Genomic DNA, 21,987 nt, shown 5'->3' with positions numbered 1-21,987 from the left:
CAACATGGAAACAGGCCCTTCGGCCCAACATGTCCATGTCGCCCAGTTTATACCACTAAGCTAGTCCCAATTGCCTGCACTTGGCCCATATCCCTCTATACCCATCTTACCCATGTAACTGTCCAAATGCTTTTTAAAAGACAAAATTGTACCCGCATCTCAATCATCTCAACCCCAGCACATTGTTGCAGGAGTTCCTCAGGGCAGTGTCCTCAGCCCAACCATCTTCAGCTGCTTCATAAATGACCTTTCCTCCATCATAAGGTCAGAAATGGGGATGTTCGCTGATGATTGCACAGTGTTCAGTTCCGTTCGCAACCCCTCAAATAATGAAGCAGTCCGAGCCCGCATGCAGCAAGACCTGGACAACATCCAGGCTTGGGCTGATAAGTGGCAAGTAACATTCACGCCAGACAAGTGCCAGGCAATGACTATCTCCAACAAGAGAGAGTCTAACCACCTCCCCTTGACATTCAACGGCATTACCATCGCTGAATCCCCCGCCATCAACATCCTGGGTGTCACCATTGACCAGAAACTGAAGTGGACCAGCCATTTAAATACTGTGGCTACAAGAGCAGGTCAGAGGCTGGGTATTCTGCGGCGAGACTCACCTCCTCACTCCCCAAAGCCTTTCCACCATCTACAAGGCACAAGTCAGGAGTGTGATGGAATACTCTCCACTTGCCTGGATGAGTGCAGCTCCAACAACACTCAAGAAGCTCGACACCATCCAGGACAAAGCAGCCCGCTTGATTGGCACCCCATCCACCACCCTAAACATTCACTCCCTTCACCACTGGCGCACTGTGGCTGCAGAGTGTACCATCCACAGGATGCACTGCAGCCACTCGCCAAGGCTTCTTCGACAGCACCTCCCAAACCCGCGACCTCTACCACCTAGAAGGACAAGAGCAGCAGGCACATGGGAACAACACCACTTGCATGTTCCCCTCCAAGTCACACACCATCCCGACTTGGAAATATATCGCCGTTCCTTCATCGTCGCTGGGTCAAAATCCTGGAACTCCCTTCCTAACAGCACTGTGGGAGAACCTTCACCACACGGACTGCAGCGGTTCAAGAAAGCGGCTCACCACCACCTTCTCAAGGGCAATTAGGGATGGGCAATAAATGCCGGCCTCGCCAGCGACGTCCACATCCCATGAACGAATAAAAAAAAACTTACTTCAGTAAAATACCTAGCTTTCCTGGTATAGGTTGATGTGAAAGACATTGGGAACTGGGAGGTAAAATGAGTTAGCACACTGTCCTGTCACAACCAGAAACTGGTTTCCAGTTCAGCACAGACTGATGGATTGAAAGTTTCCTCTCTTTGCTAAAAGCAATGTTTCTAAATTTAGACAGCCTCAATCCAGTTCCAAGTGGATGAGAGTCCATAAAACAGAATTTGTTTTTTTGCTATTGGTAGTGTCAGTGCGATTATAAGGATTCCTTTTATGGAAAATTGGAAAAGTTGCAGGGAGTGTTTTTCTGGAACTGAATTAAAGTAGATTGTTGCGCAGTGTATGGAAACCTTTATCATGCAATACCCCTCCCTCCCCACCCTCCCCTTGTACAGCGTGGCATACGCTGTACATGATCTGCATGTGCTTGGTACTAATCACAGTTGCTGTCATTTCTATTCTTACCCCAGTGAACACAAATTCCACCCGCTCCCATAAAGTTTAATAATTCAATGTAATCTCTATTTCCATCTTGCAATTCCTAATTCTGATCTTAAAAACTAAGGCAGTGTGATATTTCATCCATTACAGAGGTAGCCATTTGAGTGTTTGTCTTTGCTCCCAGTGGGAGCTGCTCAGGTTCGGATCAAGTGTGAAGATGTTAAAATACAATTTGCAATGAAGGCAACATTTTGTATCTTCAGGTATTTATTTTTCACAGTGCTAATCTCAATTTATTCATTTTCTTTAATATGTGTCTGTTTTACATATAATTATAGGAACTGTGGTTTGCAATATTAAAGGATGAATGCTGATTCATGTGACATGTGACAAGTGGTCTTCCCCAGGGGGGCCTGAACTTTTCACCATTTATATTAATGACTTAAATGAAGGAATAGAGAGATGTATAGACAAGTTTTCAGGTGACACTAAGTTAGGAGGCACAGTAACTTGTGTGGATGGGAGAAGGAAGTTACAAAGGGATCCAGATAGACTAAGTGAGGGGGCAAAACCATGGCAGATGGAGTTCAATGTGGGGAACTGTGAGGTCATCCACTTTGGATCTGAGGAAGACAAATCAGAATATTTTCTTAATGGTGACACTAGGAGCTGTGGAGCAGCAAAGGGATTTGGATGTCCATATGCAAAAATAACTAAAAGCTAGTGCACAGGTACAAAAAGTAATCAAAAGTCTAATGGAATGTTGGCCTTTATTTAAAGGGAGCTGTAATTGAAAAGTGAAGACGTTATGCTTCAGTTGTACAGAGCCTTAATCAGACCCCACCTGGAGTACTGCGTGCTGTTTTGGGCACAAAACCTCAGGAAGGATGGGGGTTAAATTCAATAACCCCCGAATCCGGGCGCGGGGGTCGCAGTGCGCGATTAACTTGCGCCCGGTTGTTGTGTGCAGGCAGCGTGTGAGATTCGTGCTGCCTCATCATTTACCTGATTCCTGCGAGCAGCCAGGCCTAGCTGAACTGTTGAGTGGCTGCTCACCAGCAGGGGGGCCCCGATATCCCGAGTGGCTAGCACCACGTAAAGGCAGCCTGCACCACTTAAAGGCAGCCTGCACCTCTTAAAGGCAGCCTGCACCTCTTAAAGGCAGCCTGCACCTCTTAAAGGCAGCCTGCACCACTTAAAGGCAGCCTGCACCTCTTAAAGGCAGCCTGCACCACTTAAAGGCAGCCTGCACCTCTTATTCACAAAATATAAGATACAGGTCCACATGGAGTCTGAACGGAGATCAGACATCACACACGTAAAATGCAGATGCAGGTCCCGTCCCTATGTTTACAAACTGTTGAGTTATTTTAAAACATTGAATAAAGGTTGCGCACTACTAAATCCCACATCCTCCAATCTGCATGCCAGACCTCACCAATCTGACGATCTGAGTTTGTACCAGGCCTGCGAAAGAGCGTATGCCAAGGTTCTCTGCTGATGCACTAGAGGCCTTGGTGCAAGAGGTGGACAGAAGGAGGGACATCCTATATCTGCAGGCGGGCAAGAGGCCCTCCAGACATATGCTCCAGAGGCAGTGTGAGGCAGTAGGGGGACGAAGTCAATGCCAGACACATAGCACCATGAACATGGATGCAGTGCAGGAAGAAGTTCAATGCTTTGACACAAGTGGTCAAGATGAGTGAGGTCAACTGTCAAGTGGCATCTCCTGCAAACTAGCATCACTCACTGCTCCACACACTACACCCCCCATCACCCAGGTACCAACAAACTCTTTCAATCAGTACTCAACTCTTCCAATCAGATACTTCCTCTCACCCTCACACATTACCACTGTTACAAGCCGCACCACAACTCTCAGGTCTCACACACACTATTCAACCATGACAGGCACATCACCCAAACATCTTGCAGGACACTCACCGACACACATCCCGCTTTCTTGCAGGAGAAGGTGGCGCATAACAGGAGGCAGCGAGTGGCAGTGGCTCCATGGAACATGAACCCGCTGTCCTCTCTCAGGATGACAGCATTTCTGTCCCACCCCTGCCATTCTGCCAGTGCCCTTGCTGTTGTCTGTCAGATAGCCAGCCCACTCCCTGTAGAGTATTGAAACTTTATTATAGGAACATAGGCCGATAGGGACAGGAGTAGGTCATTTATCGCTTCGAGCCTGTTCCGCCATTCACTGAGATCATGGCTGATCTGTGATCTAACTCCTTATACCTGCCTTAGCCCCATATCCCTTAATACCTTTGGTTAACAAAAATCTATCAATCTCAGATTTAAAATTAATTGAGCTAGCACCAACTGCCATTTGCAGAAGAGAGTTCCAAACTTCTACCACCCTTTGTGTGTAGCAGTGTTTCCTAACTTCACTCCTGAAAGTCCTGGCTCTAATTTTTAGGCTATGTCCCCTAGTCCTAGTATTCAAGTATAGGAGACCTCCAAAAACACGTACAAAAATATCAGCAGCCAAAAGCAATAATGCAGCGCTGAACCTGCAACACCACCATAATCCCTTTAAATTGCACTGATGGGGGGGCGGGGGTCCTCCATGCTGTTTATGATTTGTTTAGCTGTGCGAGGTTAAGACTGTGCGTTGGCTGGAGTGTTGAGTTCCAATATCGTATCTGTCCCTTTAAATCAGTGTTGCACACTGATCTAACACATATTCTCCCTACTTTACATGGTGCCGGCGTTCATTATCTCCGCGTGCGCAAACGCCTTTACCAAGATGGCGTCCGGTGCATATTACACCAGAAGTGTGCATGCGCATTCCGGAAGCCATTTTGGGTCCTCAGGACGTTGTGTAGTGCCTACAAAATGGGCGTTCCGCGGCCCAGTTGATAGGCCGATATATTGACAATGGAGTACAGCGCAGATTGACCAGAGTAATAGCAGGGCTTAAAGGATTAAATTATGAGAACAGGTTCCATAGGCTTGGTTTGTATTCCCTGAGTTTAGAAGGTTGAGGGGTGATCTAATCGAGGTATTTAAAATGATTAAGGGTGGATACAGACAAACTATTTCCTCTGGTGGGACAATCCAGAACAAGAAGGCATAATATTAAAATTAGAGCTAGGCCATTTAGGAGTGAAATCAGGAAGCATTTTTTCACCCAATGGATAGAGGAGATCTGGACCTCTCTCCCACGAAACGCTGTGGATGCTGGGTCAACTGAAAATTTCAAGACTGGGATCAATACTTTGTATCAAAGGCGGTAAAATGGATGTGAGGGAAAGATCAGCCATGATCTGATTGAAACAGAAACAGGCTCAAGGGGCTGAATGGCCTACTCCTGTTCCCATCATTCCTCTGTCCATATTTTGACAGAGACATTCATCCATTTAAAATACACTAATATTGCCAGCAGTAATTTCATTCATGACAGCATCAGTGTAGTTTTAAGATCCTATTTAAGATCTTGGAATAACATCTAAAGCTTTTGCACATTGCTGCAGTAACAGGACTAAACTGTTAAACACATACCATAAAATGACATTAAATGCCAGGTTAAGCCTATAATGAAGCATGCTTTCATTTTGGATGATTATGTGTGTGGATGAGGCTTTTCAAATATGGGTAGTCACCCAAAGTAAACATCTGACCATTATAGAGAAGATTTGGATACTTAATATTCTGACTGTATTAAATGTTTTTATTTCACATTTGTATAATTTTTGATAGCAGAAAGGAAGATGAAATGATAACTTTGCCCCAAATATGATAACTCACTGCAGTCTGATTTTTAAAGGATATTTTAAGTTTGTGCATTGCTTTCGGAATTTATTCAGAATAATTGTGGAACAAATTACAAGATGTGCCCTTTAACGCATCAGGTCCTTTTGTCACTATAGCAGCACTGGGGAACAAGCTTGTGTGGTTTTATGGAAAGTAGATTATAAACAACAGCAAAAGAGCAATAGGTTGCAGCCATCCTGTTAATACTGGTTTGCATCTGGGCAGCAAACCAGAGCCAAATTATGAATATTCATGATTTAAAGATCTGCCAAATGAATTGCGATTTGTTATCAAAATGTATTAAAATAAGATCCCTAAAAGCCAATGCCACTCAGCAGAATCAGACCCATTGGGTTGTCAGTAAACCGTTGGCTGACTACTGTAACCAAAGAACATTGAACTAAATAAACAAACTGCCATTTGACTAGTGCCCAGGGGCCTCAAGAAAATGGGTGTGTAATTCGATGTTAATTTTTTTTATATAGTTTGCTATTTGGAAAAAGAATCAGAAAATAATGGGGGAGAAATTTGTCTTTGACGATAGCACAAAATGAGTGCTGGTGACTCAGCAATCTGCTCCGATTCTCTTTTCCACTTGGGCGGGATGTAAAATGTGCTATCGATTCGCTATCACCAAAGAACGATTTCACTCCCAATGTTCCTTTAAATCTGTCACATTAGCAAATTGAAGCAAAAAACCTTGCACCATACCTGCTACGTGTGAGTGACTCATTGCCCAATGACTGCTGGTATAAATGGAAGCCACCGTCTACTTTGTTCTTGTGTCAGCGTAAAGGTGAAAGGGTCGATTTAACCTCAAGTAAGTATTGGGTGGATGGGTGGACGGGGTGAGGTGAGGCGAGTGCAATACGTACTTGCAGTCTTAAGTTTGAGCTCCTGGGCATTTTAACTCCTGGGCCTCTTCTATATGTCCGTCTGAAATGGGCTGACAGACGGGAGGAAGAGAAGGTTCAGGCGGCCAGATGTTGCCGACCAGCACCAAAGGAAGGCTTGGCAGCAAGCAGGTAATTTGCAGGAAGGGGGTTTCAAGAGAGCCTTTCGGGAGAGAAGGGTGGGAGCCCGGGGCAGGGGTGGTCACAACTTTCCTTGTGGGGTCCAGAGAAGCTCTCCTGCTCCTCCTTGTTTTTCACTTTCCTTTGAGGGCTTCTTTCTGCTTCCCAACCTACCTTCACCTGGTGGGAATGCCACCGCAGTTTCTCCTCTCAGGCCCAGGATGCAATGCAATTAGACTCCCATTGATGTAATATGACCCTGATTTGTGTGAATTCATGAGCCTCCAGTCTCCTCCACCGCGGTACGTGCCACAGCCACCGAACTGCAGTGAGCAGTTAAAATGGTGGCTAATGTGATTCCGGGCCAGTAAACCTTCAGTAACGGGTTTGGTGATGTGATGGTCATGTTACTAGACCAATAATCCAGAGAATGTGAGTTCAAATTTCACCATGGCAGTTGGTGAGTTTAAATTCAGCTTTTTTAAAAAAATGGAATAAATCTGGAATAAAAAGCCTGACATCAATAAAAGTGGCCATGAAGGTGTCGGACTGTTGTAAAAACCCAATTAGTTCCTCTGGTTCACTAATGTCCTTCGGGGAAGGAAACCTCCTGTCCCGGCCTGGTCTGTATGTGTCTCCAGTCCCATACCAATGTGGTCAATTGTTAACTGCCCTCTGAAGTGGCTTCAGTTGTACCTAACTGCTACAAAAAAGGATCAGAAGAATAAAATCCGACTTCGAACCAGGCATCAGATTCAGACACGATGAAGGCACACCCAGCCCAGTCAACCCTGCAAAGTCCTCCTCACTAACATCTGGTAACTGGTGCCAAAATTGGGAGAGCTGCCCCACAGTCTAATCAAGCAACTGCCTGATATAGTCATATTCGCAGAATCTTATCTATCAGCCAACGTCCCAGACTGCTCCATCACCATCCCTGGGTATGTTCAGTGTCCATCACCAAGAGTAGCTCGATGACTCGATGGTTCCACCACTGACTGAGCTGGTCGAGTCCCGCAGGACATAACTGCCAAAGAAGGCTGGCGGCAGGTGGTGAGAGAACCAACGTGAGGGAATAACCTACTTGACCTTGTTCTCACCAATCTACCTGTCGCAGATGCATCTGTCCACAACAGTATTGGTAGAAGTGACCATCATGCAGTCCTTGTGGAGACTTCACACTGAGGACACACTTCAATGTGTTGTGTGGCACTACCAGCATGCTAAGTGGGATAGATTAAAAACAGATCTAGCAGCTCAAAACTAGGCATCCATGAGGCACTGTGGGCCATTAGCAGCAGAATTGTATTCCACCACAATCAGTAACCCCATGGCCCAATATATCCCTCACTCCTCCATCACCATCAAACCAGTTTACCAATCCTGGTGAAGCTACGACACAGGAAGCAGTATGCTGTAGACAAAGCTAAGTGATCCCATAACTGACAGATCAGATCAAAGCTCTGCAGACCTGCCACATCCAGTTGCGAATGGTGGTGGACAATTAAGAAACTAACGGGAGGAGTAGGCTCCATGAATATCCCCATCCTGAATGATGGCAGAGCCCAGCACGTGAGTGCAAAAGACAAGGCTGAAGTGTTCGCAACCATCTTCAGCCAGAAATGCCGAGTGGATGATCCATCTCGGCCTCCTCCCGATATCCCCACCATCACAGATGCCAGTCTTCAGACAATTTGATTCATTCCACGCGATATCAAGAACTAGCTGACTGCACTGGACACAGCAAAGGCTATGGGTCCCGACAACATCCTGGCTGTAATGCTGAAGACCTGTGCTCCAGAACTAGCCGCACCTCTAGCCAAGCTGTTCCGATTCAGCTACAACACTGGCATCTACCCGATAAAATGTGGAAAATTGTCCTGTCCAAAAAAAACAGAACAGATCCAACCTGGCCAATTACCATCCTATCAGCCTACTCTCAATCATCAGCAGCATGATGCAAGGAGTCATCAACAGTGCTATCAAGTGACACTTACTCACCAATTACATGCTCACCGATGCTCAGTTTGGGTTCCGTCAGGACCACTCTGCTCCAGACCTTATTACAGCCTTGCTCCAAATGTGGGCAAAAGAGCTGAATTCCAGAGGCGAGGTGAGAGTGACTGCCTTTGACATCCACTGAGCGTTCGACTGAGTGTGGCACCAAAAGAGCCCTAGTAAAACTGAAGTCAATGGAGATCAGGGAAAACTCTCCAGTGGCTGGAGTCATACCTGGCACAAAGGAAGATGGTTGAGGTAGTTGGAGATCAATCATCTCAGCCCCAGGACATTGCTGCAGAAGCTCCTCGAAGCAGTGTCCTAGGCCCAACTATCTTCAGCTGCTTCATCAATAACCTTCCCTTCATCATAAGGCCAGAAATGGGGATGTTCGCTGATTATTGCAGTGCTCAGCTCCATTCACAATTCCTCAGATAATGAAGCAGTCCGTGCCCGCATGCAGCAAGACCTGGACAATATCCAGGCTCAGGTTGATGAGTGGCAAGTGACATTCGCTCCACACAATGAGCATCTCCAACAAGAGAGAATATAAGCACCTACCATTGACAATCAACAGCATTACCATCACCGAATCCCCCACTATCAACATCCTGGGGGTCACCATTGATCAAAAACTCAACTGGACCAACCACATAAATACTGTAGCTGCAAAGAGCAGGTCAGAGGCTGGGTATTCTGCGGTGAATGACTCACCCTCTGATTCCCCAAAGCCTTTCCACTATCTACAAGGCACAAGTCAGGAGTGTGAAGGAATATTCTTTATTTGCCTGGATGAGTGCAGCTCCAACAACACTCAAGAAGCTCGACATCATACAGGACAAAGCAGCCCGCTTGATCGGCAGCCCATCCACCACCTTAAACATTCACTCCCTTCACCACCGGTGCACCGTGGCTGCAGTGTGTACCATCCACAGGATGCACTGCAGCAACTCGCCAAGGCTTCTTCAACAGCACCTCCCAAACCCATGACCTCCACCACCTAGAAGGACAACACCATCACCTCCAAGTTCCCCTCCAAGTCAACCCAATCCCGACTTGGAAATATATCGCCGTTCCTTCATCGTTGCTGGGTCAAAATCATGGAACTCTCTACCTAACAGCTCTGTGGGAGAACCTTCACCACACGGACTGCAGCGGTTCATGAAGAAGGCCCACCACCACCTTCTCAAGGTCAACTAAGGATGGACAATAAATACTGGCCTTGCTGGTGAAGTCCATTTCCCAAGAATTAATAAAATCTCTGGGTGGGTTAAAATCGAATCCAAAATGTTCCTTTATACTATTTAGGTGCAATTTGATTTATACCACATGGTCAAAATACTGTTAATAATTGAATTCCAGATCAATTTAATAAACTGTTTCCAACTCCTTCAATAAACACCAGATCTAGGAAGGAAATTATATTATATATATATTTTTTTCAATATTGTGCAGTGATCAAGGTGTAATCTGATTCATAATCGAATTGGTTATTCTCATAATTATCTTTTACAAACTTTTTTCTCTTGATCTAATCGGGAGCCTCTTTTCTCTTAAAGCCATTTTATTCAATGAATATTTTAGTTACGCTGATTGTAGTGAGTTGTAAAGTCAAGTTTAAGGACTAAGTCAACAATGTATAAACCAAAGGAGATTCTTGACCTTTTGAAACAGTTCAGTAAGAACATCTAGATCAAAGCAATTTGCTTTTGTTTTAGATACAATTTTTCATTAAGGCTGAAAGTTCATAAATAAATTTTCTTTTGATGAGCTTTGTACTGTCCAGCATTCAAACTTCCACAGCTCTTTAGTTTGAAAGGAGTATGTCTGGGCTCTTGGCTCTTCCACAGCATCACATAAAGGCCTTTTTGGTGATTTCTACCGAGGAAATGTTGACATCATTCAGCACTTGCAACTTGGTGATTGAGTTGAGTTGCTCTGTGCGATGTTTGAACTGACAAACTTTAGTTCCATCAAGAAAAACGTGGAAATATTCTTCATCGGAATAAATTTCAACCTGTCATAAATCAGAATAAAATAGGTGAACCCTTTGAAGCCAAGGAAAGGAGATTAGGGTAAGGTTTGAAGCCCGAAGTGTAGCATTACTAAATTTACCCTACAGAGACAAAAGCCCAGATTTTAACCCAGTCCGCTCAGAGTGAATGTGGCAGGCGGCTCATTGAAATGGCCGTCAGGGGTATGTGCCACGTTCTCGATGCATTCCTGCCATCCGCCATTTTTGCTAACCTCAAAACAGGCACGGGAGGAGTGCCTGCCCCAGGCAGGTGGGGGCCTACTTTACATTCAAAAGTCACAGCCGTATGATGTCATCGATGCCGTGGCGCAATTTTAACACAAATTTGGGAGGCCCGCACAGGGTCAAACCCGACCACAAGACCTGGCGGGAGTCAGCAGAGCAGCCAGAAGACGCCATGATATGTATTTTTATTTAACTTTTCTGAGGATTCCTTGTGGGCCAGGAGGAGCAGCAAGTGCTCCCCTGAACCTGGCAAGGAGTCCTTGGACCTCCCCAGCCCCGGCCTTGTCTCTCTCTCCCAGACACCGGCATCTCCTTTCAAACCCCTCCCCAGCAGTCACTTTATGCTGAGCACCATTCCCTTGTGTCCCCGGTGGTCTCAGCTCCTGCCCGGATTCCCGCTCCCACCCGCTGGCTCTGTTGTCACTCCTGCTGTTTTTAGGCAGGAGACAGCTCTGCCAAATGGTAACGAGGCCTGGGTGTTAAAATGGCCCAGGCCTCGGGTTCAACTCTCCATGGGGGATTCCCGCTTGCTCCGAGTTAAAATCGGGGTTGAAGCATACAATGATAGGAAGAGAAAAGATGAACGCTGGAAATCTGAAATACATCTGAACTCTTGATTTCTGTTAATTGCTCTCTCCCCCATTTGTTGGTCCGTCCTATAAAAGGGGCGGGCCTGTTTTACCTGAGCATGCTAATTCTGATGAAGAGCCTCACCTGAAACATTAACCTATCTTTCTCCTTCAGATGCTAATGGGGCTGATATGCATTTGTAGCATTTTCTGTTTTGTGGGAAATAATATTATGCTTTTTAGGGTGAGGTTGTGTTCCATTGTTAGGATAATATTGGGAGCTTTGCAGTGCATGCAACTCAATTTATATTTATTTTATTCTATAAAATGTGATATTGCTTTGAACTAAAACATCCCCCTTTAATTTCAGTTGTCATTGGAGGCCATATTTCTATAATAACTACTGGATCTCCCATGGTGTTGCTCACAGGTAGTCTGGAGCATGGTTGTGATATTTAGCTACTCACCTGGCCTGTCTCTTTCGGCCCACTGCTCTCAGTAGGCAAATCCAGGTAATTGAAGCTATTTATAAACTGCTAAGGCTACTGATACGGCAATTGTAAGTGCTTGTAAATGTCAGGCTCTGTGTCAATGAATGGCTTTCTTTCTTTCTTTCTTTAATGGCTTTACATCTGTAGCAAACTGTGACACTTTGAAGTATGATATCTACAATGTGATGGATATGTACTAGACACAAGACTTTAATCCATATAGATGACAATACTTGCTTTAATTACCACTTTATTACATTGTTCAAACATCTGCAAACATCTGTAAGTTTCAGCTTGACTCAGTTGTTGGCAGTCTTGGTGCTCAGTCAGAAGGACATGGGTTCAAGCTTTACCCCAGGATGGGTTTTTGTTGCTAATTTCCCTGAACCCATTTTAGAATGGGGGGAGTAGTACTGAGAATAGTGGAACAAAGAGGTGACTAGTCATTAAAACTTTCTCCTGTTCCTGCGCCTTTGTTTACACGTGTCTGCTTGTTCATTTAATATGAACGCACAAAGGAACTATGGCCCGATATAAATTGGCAATGAAACTCTTTTCCAACTTTAAAGCTGCAATGAATATTTTTCGCCATCTCTCTTTCTGAAGGTACTGGTGAGCAAATATACAGTCATGGGCCATGCTCCAGAACTATTGCTGTTGTGTGAGAATACTCAGTGATTGTCGGTACAATATTTAACACAACTTAGCCTGATTCAGTCATCTGATTCAAGCAGAAGTAAAGAGTTGGAGAGATTGAAATGTCCCCAGACTTTGCTTGCTGATTTCTGCCTTCACAGATATTTTTCCAACCTGTTTTTTTTCACTGTTTTGAGTAGATCCCCCCACTAGGCTACGTTCTCAACCCACCCCAAAATGTTCTGTCCTCTCCACCACCCCCTCCCCTCCGACCTCCACAAGTGCTCAGAATGACTCTGCAGTTATGGCATTCCGTATGGAAATACCTCTCTATCCCATCCTGATGGAAGAGGAACAACAGCATGTGGAGGCTAGGAGAGTAAGACAGCATGGCAGAAGACACCAGGCCACCAGCTACTACCCTCCACAGCGTATCATTAGACATCTCAGGTCCTTCGATAACCCCTCAGAGGAGCTGTGTTCAAAGGCTACAATTGTCCAAAGTTGCACATTGGTGTGACCTTCTTTGCAAAGATTTTTAGCCTTGCTCTACTACTAGAACAGTTCTGAGTGTCACTATGAAAGTGACCACTGCCCCGAATTTTTATGGCACAATGGATCTGTGCAACATTACCCAGGAGTCTGTCCCTCCTGTTTTGCACCTCTTCCAGGAGGGATTGCAGTCCTTCCTGTGAAAAATTCATCGCCCTTTGGTGAGATGCTGCCCTGGCATAGTGCTACGAGGGCATAGCTGGTCTAGTTCTGGTAAGAGGCACCTCAGATGAGGGTGGGAGATTACCTGAGTGGGTAAAATGCAGAGCGGACAGAAAAAGATTCTCTCCAGCCGCTCCTTGCTGTCCCCCAATGCTCGAATGAAGACTGCGCTGCTTCTGCACTGAAGCTTACTGGTGCCTAAGTAACTTACTGCACTTTTCAGAATGCAATCACGCCAGAACTTGCACCACCACTTCATATGTAAATGGACGTACTCAGGAAACTTGCGTGCAACTCCTTCTGCTGGTGAATGGCATAATTTTCCGGAGCAATAATGGCACAATGGACATCGGGGAAATTTGGGGCTCATGTCAACATTTAAGAATAGGTTAGATAGGTGGTTGAAGGAAAGGGGAATACAGGGCTATGGGAACAGGGCACATGAAATTAAGACTACTGCTTGCATTACCTCAACATGGACTGGTTGGGCTGAATGGCCTATCTCCATGCTATAATTTCAGTGTAATTCTATCAATACTCCAACTAATTCAACACAGACTGAGAATCAAAGCTGAGACCGACTCACACTGATGGCTGTGTACTGTACTAGGAGCCCTCTTACCAGCTGAGTTTGTGCACCATTGTATTCAGTCTGAGAGAGCAGCTGGGAAGGGGAATTGAATCTGGGACTAACTGGAGAGAGTCAAACAGGATAACTTCAGCCTTTCCAAGGCTAAGCTGTGGAATGTTTTGGCTCAGCCTTAGATAATAACTGTGCCTTCACCTGAACAAGGTGTTGCAAACTTTACACTGAAAAGAAATGTTACATTATTTGCAAAATTTGTAATTAACACAGCGCTGGATGATTACCTGGAATGGTTCGTCTGCCTCGATTGGACATGAGGTGGCTCGTTCCTCCTTACCCCACTTGTTGGCCAGGTAGGAATTACACACAAGCAATGATTCGGTAAAGCGTGGGTTAAAATGGAATGCTATTTCTTCACTTCTGTCACACAGAAAATTGATTTCAAACCTATCAGCAGAGAAACCATAGTTAGATTGTGTTTAATTCTGTACTTCAATGCCCACTTTGATTATCCAGGTTAATCCTTCGTTAAGGACAAAACCCTGTCATTTCTTTTCTCTTTCCCCTGCCAATTCTCTTTCCCGCTCCTGCTGTCCCGGGGTCATCGTCTCTCTGTTGGTGTATGTTTCCATGGTCACTGATCATTATAATTCATGTATGAGCCTTGGCTGCGATTGTTGGTAGGCTAATTAACTCGGGGGGCAGCACCCCAAAACCTAGCCTAATATCCACTAATATACTGATTGTAAGACAATCGTGGCTAATTTTTCCTTCCATATTTCAGGGGCACTGAAGCCAGTTGTAATGTCCCCATTAGCTAGCACAGCATGAATTATGGATTGAAGCTGGGATTGTCACAGCCTGTGTGACTCAGCTACTCACTGGATACATTTACCAAGCCATCTGGGAATCAAACATTTGAAATATAAAGCAGCATTGCCAATTGGTGGATCCTTAGGTTAGTAAACAGAGTGCAGACTGATGGGATTGATGATAACAATTACTGCGCTGCATTTCCACACACATTAACTCTCAGCCTATATGCCAGCTAGGCTCAGTTGGTAGCACTCTTTCCTCTGGGTCAGCAGGTTGTGAATTCAAGCCTCATATCAACGTTTGAGCCCATAACCTGGACTGACCCTCCAGTACATTACTGAGAGTGCTGCACTGTCAGAGGTGCCATCCTTTGGATGAGATGTTAAACCATGATCCCATCTATCAATGGTTCGGGTGCTATTTGGAGAAGAACAGGAAGTTCTCCCAACATTCTAGCCAAAATTTCTCCCTCTACCAACACAATCAGCTTAACTGGTTATTCATCTCAATACTTTGTGTGGGACTTTACAGATGTGGAATTGTCACATCTGCCTCCAAAACAACAATCTCATATTTCTAAAAGTAAACCAATGTAACAAGTGCCTTGAGAGATTTGAACGTGACAAGGTGCTAGTAATGTTTATATATTGATCACTACATCTTTTCATTTATAAACATTTCAAATAATAAACTAGCAAAATGTGCATTGATAACGTATGTTCGAGCACCAATAGTGTGTGCTGCAGAATGAGGTTAATATAAAACTATCAAATGTTGCGCTGACAGATTTTCCATCTGTCTTTGCAGGTCTGTAGGTAACTTTTTCATATTACATTTGATTTACTTTTTTGAGTGATTGTCCTTATCAACACTTTCTTCCCGGGGGCACTGGGTTGTGGCCATTACTTGTATTTCCAGTTATTCCTGATTACTCTGTCAAACGATTTATCTGTGAGCCCAGGACTCTGGCTGAAATTACTGCAAGAAGCTGTGTTGATAATTTGATGGGGTAGATTTTCAACCTGCCGCCTGGGTGTAAAACTGGCTTCATGGATCAGCCGTCCTTTCTCGAAACCGCCCGATTTTCATTTCCACAGATGTGCCTCTAGGAGAAATGTTACTTTAACTGTCAGATGCTACTTTTGATGTTACTCTTTCTTTGAGGGGGAGACTTTTTGTTCTCCTCTAATTTTCTTTCTTCAAGGATGCTTTGACTCCCACACACACACCAAGCACCCTCCATATCTTACCCAAGTGTGTGAACTTTGACAGGAAGTGTTGGCTCGGTTCCTCACAGTATTACAGCTGTGCCTGAACCCATCCTCAGCTGATGTCTACACCTTGAACACCCAGTATTCAAAGTGGTAATACCCTACTTAACACACTGCTGCTGAAACTAACTCATATTCATCCTATGCTGGCCTGGTTGAGATCAGCTAATTCACTAAATAAACTTGCTGAGCCTGGAACTGCTACTTCCTTCTTTTAAGATATCCTCATGCCCTTTCTCTGCCTTGCATGCAATATCACAAATACCCTCAGGCCTGTCTGCCAGTACCACTCTGAAACCATCCACTGACAAGTGTAGAAATGAGGCTCAGAACAACTCTCCTCTGTAGGGAAGCATCTGGCTTCTTTTAAGTGCAAATTGGCTGCTGTACTTTCCTACATAAGCACGGTAATTACCCTTCAATGGTTCATTGGTCGTGAAGTACCTTGCCTTGCCTTTTCCCTTTCTGCATCTCCCCAGGATGGGCTGCAAAGGTCAAATAACTCACCATCATAGATGTAAATCTGTGCTCTATCAACCCATGGCAACAACACACTGTACTACTGTGTTACTTATTGGCGTTACTCTTACATATAATGTTGGGTTGAATTAGTAGCATTTTGTCCTATTATGTACAAAAGAATGTTTACAAATTTAAATAAAATGGGGCACTCAACATTTCAGTGGATGAATGTACTGCATTGTGTGGTGCTGAGTTTTGCACAGCAGAAAGGTTTCAGCTTCTGTTCTGACGAAAGGTCATCGACCTGAAACGTTAACTCTTTCTCTCTCCACAGACGCTGCCTGACTTGCTGAGCGTTTCCAGCATTTTCTGTTTTTATTTATGGTTTCAGCTTCGGTCCTTTGTCTGAGCTGAGTTAGGCAATCTCAGATAGGGTGGTGATGAAGGGAGTAAAATTAGTCTCAACATCCCTGGCCTGGTGGAGAGATGACACAGGCGTACAGGCCTGAGCACTATCCCCAGTAATCCCTACCAGAGTGTGGATGGCAGTGGTCCTCTCTGCAGCTGAATAACTTGCTGACATTTACTGTTCAGGGTCACACCTCCCATCCCCAGCCACTTGAGTGAGGCACTGAAAGGTTGCTGATGCCTCTTGAATAATACGTCACCATGAGTTACCACCTTCAGGAGAGGAGGGCAGGAAGATGAGAGGAAGGGGTGAAAAACATGGAAATAATCCACAATTTCTAATAACCTTTGGTTTGTTAATAACTACAATGGCCCCTCCTTCTCTTCACTTACAAGGTGCTGACTCGAGTTAAATAACTGATTGCTGTAACTTTTATTGTCCTAACCGCATAAAGATGTGACTACAAAATAACCCCCACCCCTAAAAATACAGATCTGCAAGAAAGATTTCTTGCTGAGGGAAAGTTAATTAGAAACTAATGTGAATAAAGATTGATTCTTTTCTACAACTCTCAACATTTGAAATTTACTGAAAACATCTTTTCATGGTAACCGTGCTTGAAAAATCATGAAAAAAACTAGTTAGTGTTTTCCAGGGAGTGATTTCTCTGTTAGCTGGAAGCCCTGCCTCATATAATAAGTATGGATGCAGTGTGTTGAAAGGGCAGGGTGGCTGAGTGCTAAGTAGGCAGGTTCTATTCCACTCAGCAGGCTGGATAATACATTGTACTGACAATGGGGAAACATGGGTATTCACCCAGTTAATCCCTGGTCTCAGCTGGGCAGCAGTTGGGATGCTCAGGATCCCTCAGGATCCCTCAAGACAGAGGGTGTAGGAGGTGGTAGATTCAGCCCGGGTTCTTGCTCCTGATCACTGTCCAGTGACCTCTACTAGAAAGTATGTGTGTACGCAAATTGGGTGAGAACAGGATCAGGCTTGTCTGTGAAGTCACCCATGGTCACATAGCCTACCAACATCACTGTCCAGGCTCACACATGGGGAACGGCCACTTTGCTGAGGTACTGGAGACTGCCAGCACAGTGGAACTGTACTGAATCAGAAATTAGCTTCTTCAGGAGAGGAGGGGAGAAAATTAGAACCAAAAAAAGAGAATTTAACAGTTATAAGATAGAAAAAATATAGAATCATAGAATCTTACAGCACAGAAGGAGGGCGTTGGACCTATCGGGCCTGTTCTGGCTCTTTGAAAGAGCTATCCAGTCTCACTGCCCTGCTCTTTCTCCATAGCCCTGTAAATGTTCCTTTTTCAAGAATAGATCCAATTCCTTTTTGACACTGAAGAATATATATTCTGACGGTTTTCAATCCAAGCTGTATATAGTTGGAAAAAGCTTTAAAAAAAAAATTCTCTTCAGTTCTCCCTCAGTGCCAATCCGAATGAATAGATTTCAAAATGGATTAAAACTTTCTTGAGAAGCATGATCATTGTATTGGATTGAAGCTAAGTGCATCCTGTGGCTTATGTTTAATTTATCATCTCTCATTCACCCGAGGAACGCTGTGAGACTCCAGCGACATTGGACAACAGTTAAATAATTGCGAAAGAACAAAGTAATCCTCAGCTTGTTGATCGACACAGAGGATGATGGCTGACGAAGAACCGCACCAAGGTAGTCATCTTTATCCTGCTGAATAATCAGTACAGAACCTCCCTACATCAGGATTGATCTCATCCTTGTAGGAGCTGCTGGGTTATTCAACCATGTTTATCTTCCCATTTTTGTTGGTTAGAAACTCAGTGCCCAATATTGATAAGGGGGAAGGCAAGAAAACACGCTCAAAATAGATGGAGATGCCTCAGACTAACACTGTCAACTTTTTATTATGTTTTTTAAAATCATTTTCTTACAGTATTATAAAGACAAATCTTTTATTGATTGACCAAGGACATTTTATTTAGGATGTTTAATGGAGTGAGTCAGACAGAAACAAAGGCCAAAAGGCAAGGAGCTAACGACAGGCATAGAAAAAAAATAAATGGGATGAGATGGTGGCAGATAGAAAAAGACAAATAATAAAATGGAGATAGTGGCCTCGATTTTAACCCCCCCCCCCCCCCCCCACTGAAGGGTAGGAGAGGGTCCTCACTCCCACCCCACTCAGGCCCGATCACGGTCCAGAGCCTTCAGCCTCTTCTGACTGCCGGGGACTGTCCCCATGAGTCCCCGGCTGCAGCCTCCTGCCGTTTGCTCGTTCTCCCGTCCACTGGTTAGGCTGTCAATCTGGCTGGCTGACGGGCGGGAGTCTGCAGAAGATTATTTAAATGAGGCCCTGTTGCTACGATCGGGACGGCCTCCACATCCCCAGCCTTCTCCCCTGCACCCTCCCCGCTAATATCGGGACCTATGAGGCAGATACTGCTCTTGTATTACAGTGCTGGCACCGACTGCAGCCTTGACTTTGATGGCAGGTGCAGCGATGTAATGTAAATGAGATGGCACCAATGTCTCGCGTGGTACAGAGTGCCATGTTAAGAAGTGTTTTTTTTTCTCCAAGCTGCTAAAGACACAACGTCAATGGCAGAAAATGTAAAGGTCAGACCCTGGCAGCACAGGCTGCTGTTTTTTCCTCACCGTGAGTGGGTGAGAGTCCAGAGCTCTCCTCCAGTCAGCAATGCAGTTCTTTTTTAACGTTGGCTTGTGCAGAACTTTCACCAACGTTTGGAAATGTCCATGGCCAAAAAACTGAAATCCTAATTGTGACTTTTACAAACATACAAGTGATGACGGGCAGGAAAAGATCCATTGGTCCATCCAGCCTGTCCCGCACAACTGCGGTACCTTGTGCATCACAATCTATACACTCCTAACCCACCGAAAAGCCATGTAATCTCCTGGGAGATGCGAAAAAACAGATAAAAACTCAGACTAATTCGGGACAAAAATCTGCAAAATTCCTCTCTGACCTTCCCCCTTGGGCGATTGATACTAGTCCAGGAGACCACTCTGGCCCTGATTAATGATATACAATACCTACCTTTTGTACGAGGTGATCTCAGCCCCAGCCAGAAACAGGTCCAGCTCGTGCTTAATGGAATTTAGGGAATCAGTGTTCACCACACGAGCCGGCAGCCTGTTCCAGAGGCCCACTATTCTCTGGGGAAAGAACCACCTCCTAACATCTAATATATTGAAACATATTTGCATGTGCAGTTGTGTTTGTGTTGCTGCCAGTGTTCTGAAATATGTCGAACAATGTACATGGGGTGGATTCCAGAGCATTGGGAATTAACACACAATCGAACAAGTTCCATTTGAAGTGCTTCTATATAGTGTAAACCGAGCAAGAGGAAGACCAAAAGACAGAGGGAGAGAATGAGAAAATGCAGAGACGAAAAGACAGAGGAGTCGGAGAAACAATAAAAAGGATGAAGTGTGTGAGCCTTGGCAGTGAGTTTCAGCAAGCAATTTGTACTGGTTGGAGGAGCATCAGAGGCTGGTCCAATTCTGCCTTCACCTGACATCCACACACACGCACCCTTCCAGAATCGGTCACTGAATAGTGGTCAGGAGTGGGAACCCCAGCTGGTTTGCAGAAATATTTCTTATTTCTGCTGCTGTGTGAACAGAAGGGATCTGTTCTGTAATGATATGGATTGACTCCACTTCACTTCATGGGAATGTGGGGCTAAGCCAGCTATCAGAACATATAATGATTGTAGCAGACAGCAAACTCTTGGATTACCTTTTGGCTTCTGAGGTTGGTTCACCCTTCAGTGTCACATTCCAACCAGGACACAGGCCCTCAGGACACAGAGCTTCAAACTGCCCACAAACAGAAAGATTAATAGCATTTTATTATCATCAGTTTTATTTCTCATCAGTAAATAAATATACACATGTATTTTCACATCCGTTTTCCTGATGTGGTCCCTTTCCTGGCTGATTGCTGATCTTCATTTTCCTGCAGCTATGAGGAGTATAGTTGAGCTTGTAGACGTCTCTGTGACTATTTAAAACAGGGCTCTATGATTGGCTTGAAGAATATTAGATTTAATGAACCAAGACCCCTCTCCTACCCCCTCCATTCACACATTGCTTTCACATCGTCCTCTATCTGGTTGAGAACAGAGCAGGACCTGAACAAATTGGTTTGAACTTGACTTATTGCCAGAGTTAATTGCTCAATTGCATGAGCTACTTAGTTGCTCTCATTTTCCCATTTGCATCACTTTTGTAAGCATCCTCTTATTGTAATAACTGTGTACAGATCAATTGAGTGGGAAAGAAAGTGTGGTGTGGTACAAGGCTCGCAATGGTCTGATATATAATAATTATTATGAATGATAGGTTCAATCAGTCACTCCAGCAATCTCCTTCCTACAATCATTGCAGAAACTTTAAAATTAAAAGTATAACTAGAACTTTCTGAGGAACAAGTCAGTTTTCATCCCAGTGGAGAGGCAAGTGAATATTAAGCTTGTAATAGAAGCTGTGGTGGCCATTAAAGGGGAGGTATTCTTAGTGTTTGTCAATTATGCTAAAGGTTTGGATTTGGTTAGCCATGTGGGGCTGTTTGTGGTGCTGCTAATACTGGCTCTTGTTCAATGTCTAGTTTCTCTTTTACAAGCTTTACACCAAGATCGTGTGGTGATTAGATGGAACAGTGGAGGAAAAGAACGGTTTGAAATAGGATAAAGGGTGCACTGTGACCCCATGGCCCTGATTTCGAAGGGGAGGGCGGGTACGATGCAGGCGAGCCCTGACTGGGCACCGTTACCATATATATTCTCATTGACCTGCCCAAACCCGGTCAGATCTGCTACCTGGCTGGTGGGCGGGAGCAGGAATTCAATGGCAGGAGGCTGCAGCTGGGCCCCAGGTGAGTGGTGAGTGGTGAGGGGGGCTCTGAATGTGATCGGGAGCTCGTCATGGCCCAGAAGGAAACCTAAAGTTAAATTTAATTACTGGCCTGAGCCTGGGCCTTGGCCTGGGCCATGTTGCTGGCCCATGGTCCGCCTGACAGGGAAGCTGTCACTAATCCCTGGGCCTGGGCCTGGGCCTGGGCCGGCCCATGGTCTGTCTGACGGGGGAAGCTGTCACTAATCCCTGGGCCTGGGCCTGGGCCGGCCCATGGTCTGTCTGACGGGGAAGCTGTCACTAATCCCTGGGCCTGGGCCTGGGCCTGGGCCTGGGCCGGCCCATGGTCTGTCTGACGGGGAAGCTGTCACTAATCCCTGGGCCTGGGCCTGGGCCTGGGCCTGGGCCTGGGCCGGCCCATGGTCTGTCTGACGGGGAAGCTGTCACTAATCCCTGGGCCTGGGCCTGGGCCGGCCCATGGTCTGCCTG

At 45.1% G+C, this 21,987-nt stretch overlaps 1 protein-coding gene across 1 annotated transcript; it reads right to left on the bottom strand.

Annotated features, from left to right (window-relative positions):
* Window positions 1-10,146: 10,146 nt before the first annotated feature.
* On the bottom strand, window positions 10,147-20,472 carry grifin (galectin-related inter-fiber protein; the record flags this gene model as incomplete). Its single annotated transcript, XM_068003687.1, has 3 exons — window positions 10,147-10,421; window positions 13,945-14,107; window positions 20,384-20,472. Coding segments are annotated over 3 exons (417 nt in total), but the record flags the coding sequence as incomplete, so codon positions are not given.
* Window positions 20,473-21,987: the final 1,515 nt, after the last annotated feature.

The sequence above is a fragment of the Heptranchias perlo genome, chromosome 22 (genome assembly GCF_035084215.1).
Source record: "Heptranchias perlo isolate sHepPer1 chromosome 22, sHepPer1.hap1, whole genome shotgun sequence".
Taxonomy (NCBI): domain Eukaryota; kingdom Metazoa; phylum Chordata; class Chondrichthyes; order Hexanchiformes; family Hexanchidae; genus Heptranchias; species Heptranchias perlo.
This window is presented reverse-complemented; position numbering and strand designations above follow the sequence as displayed.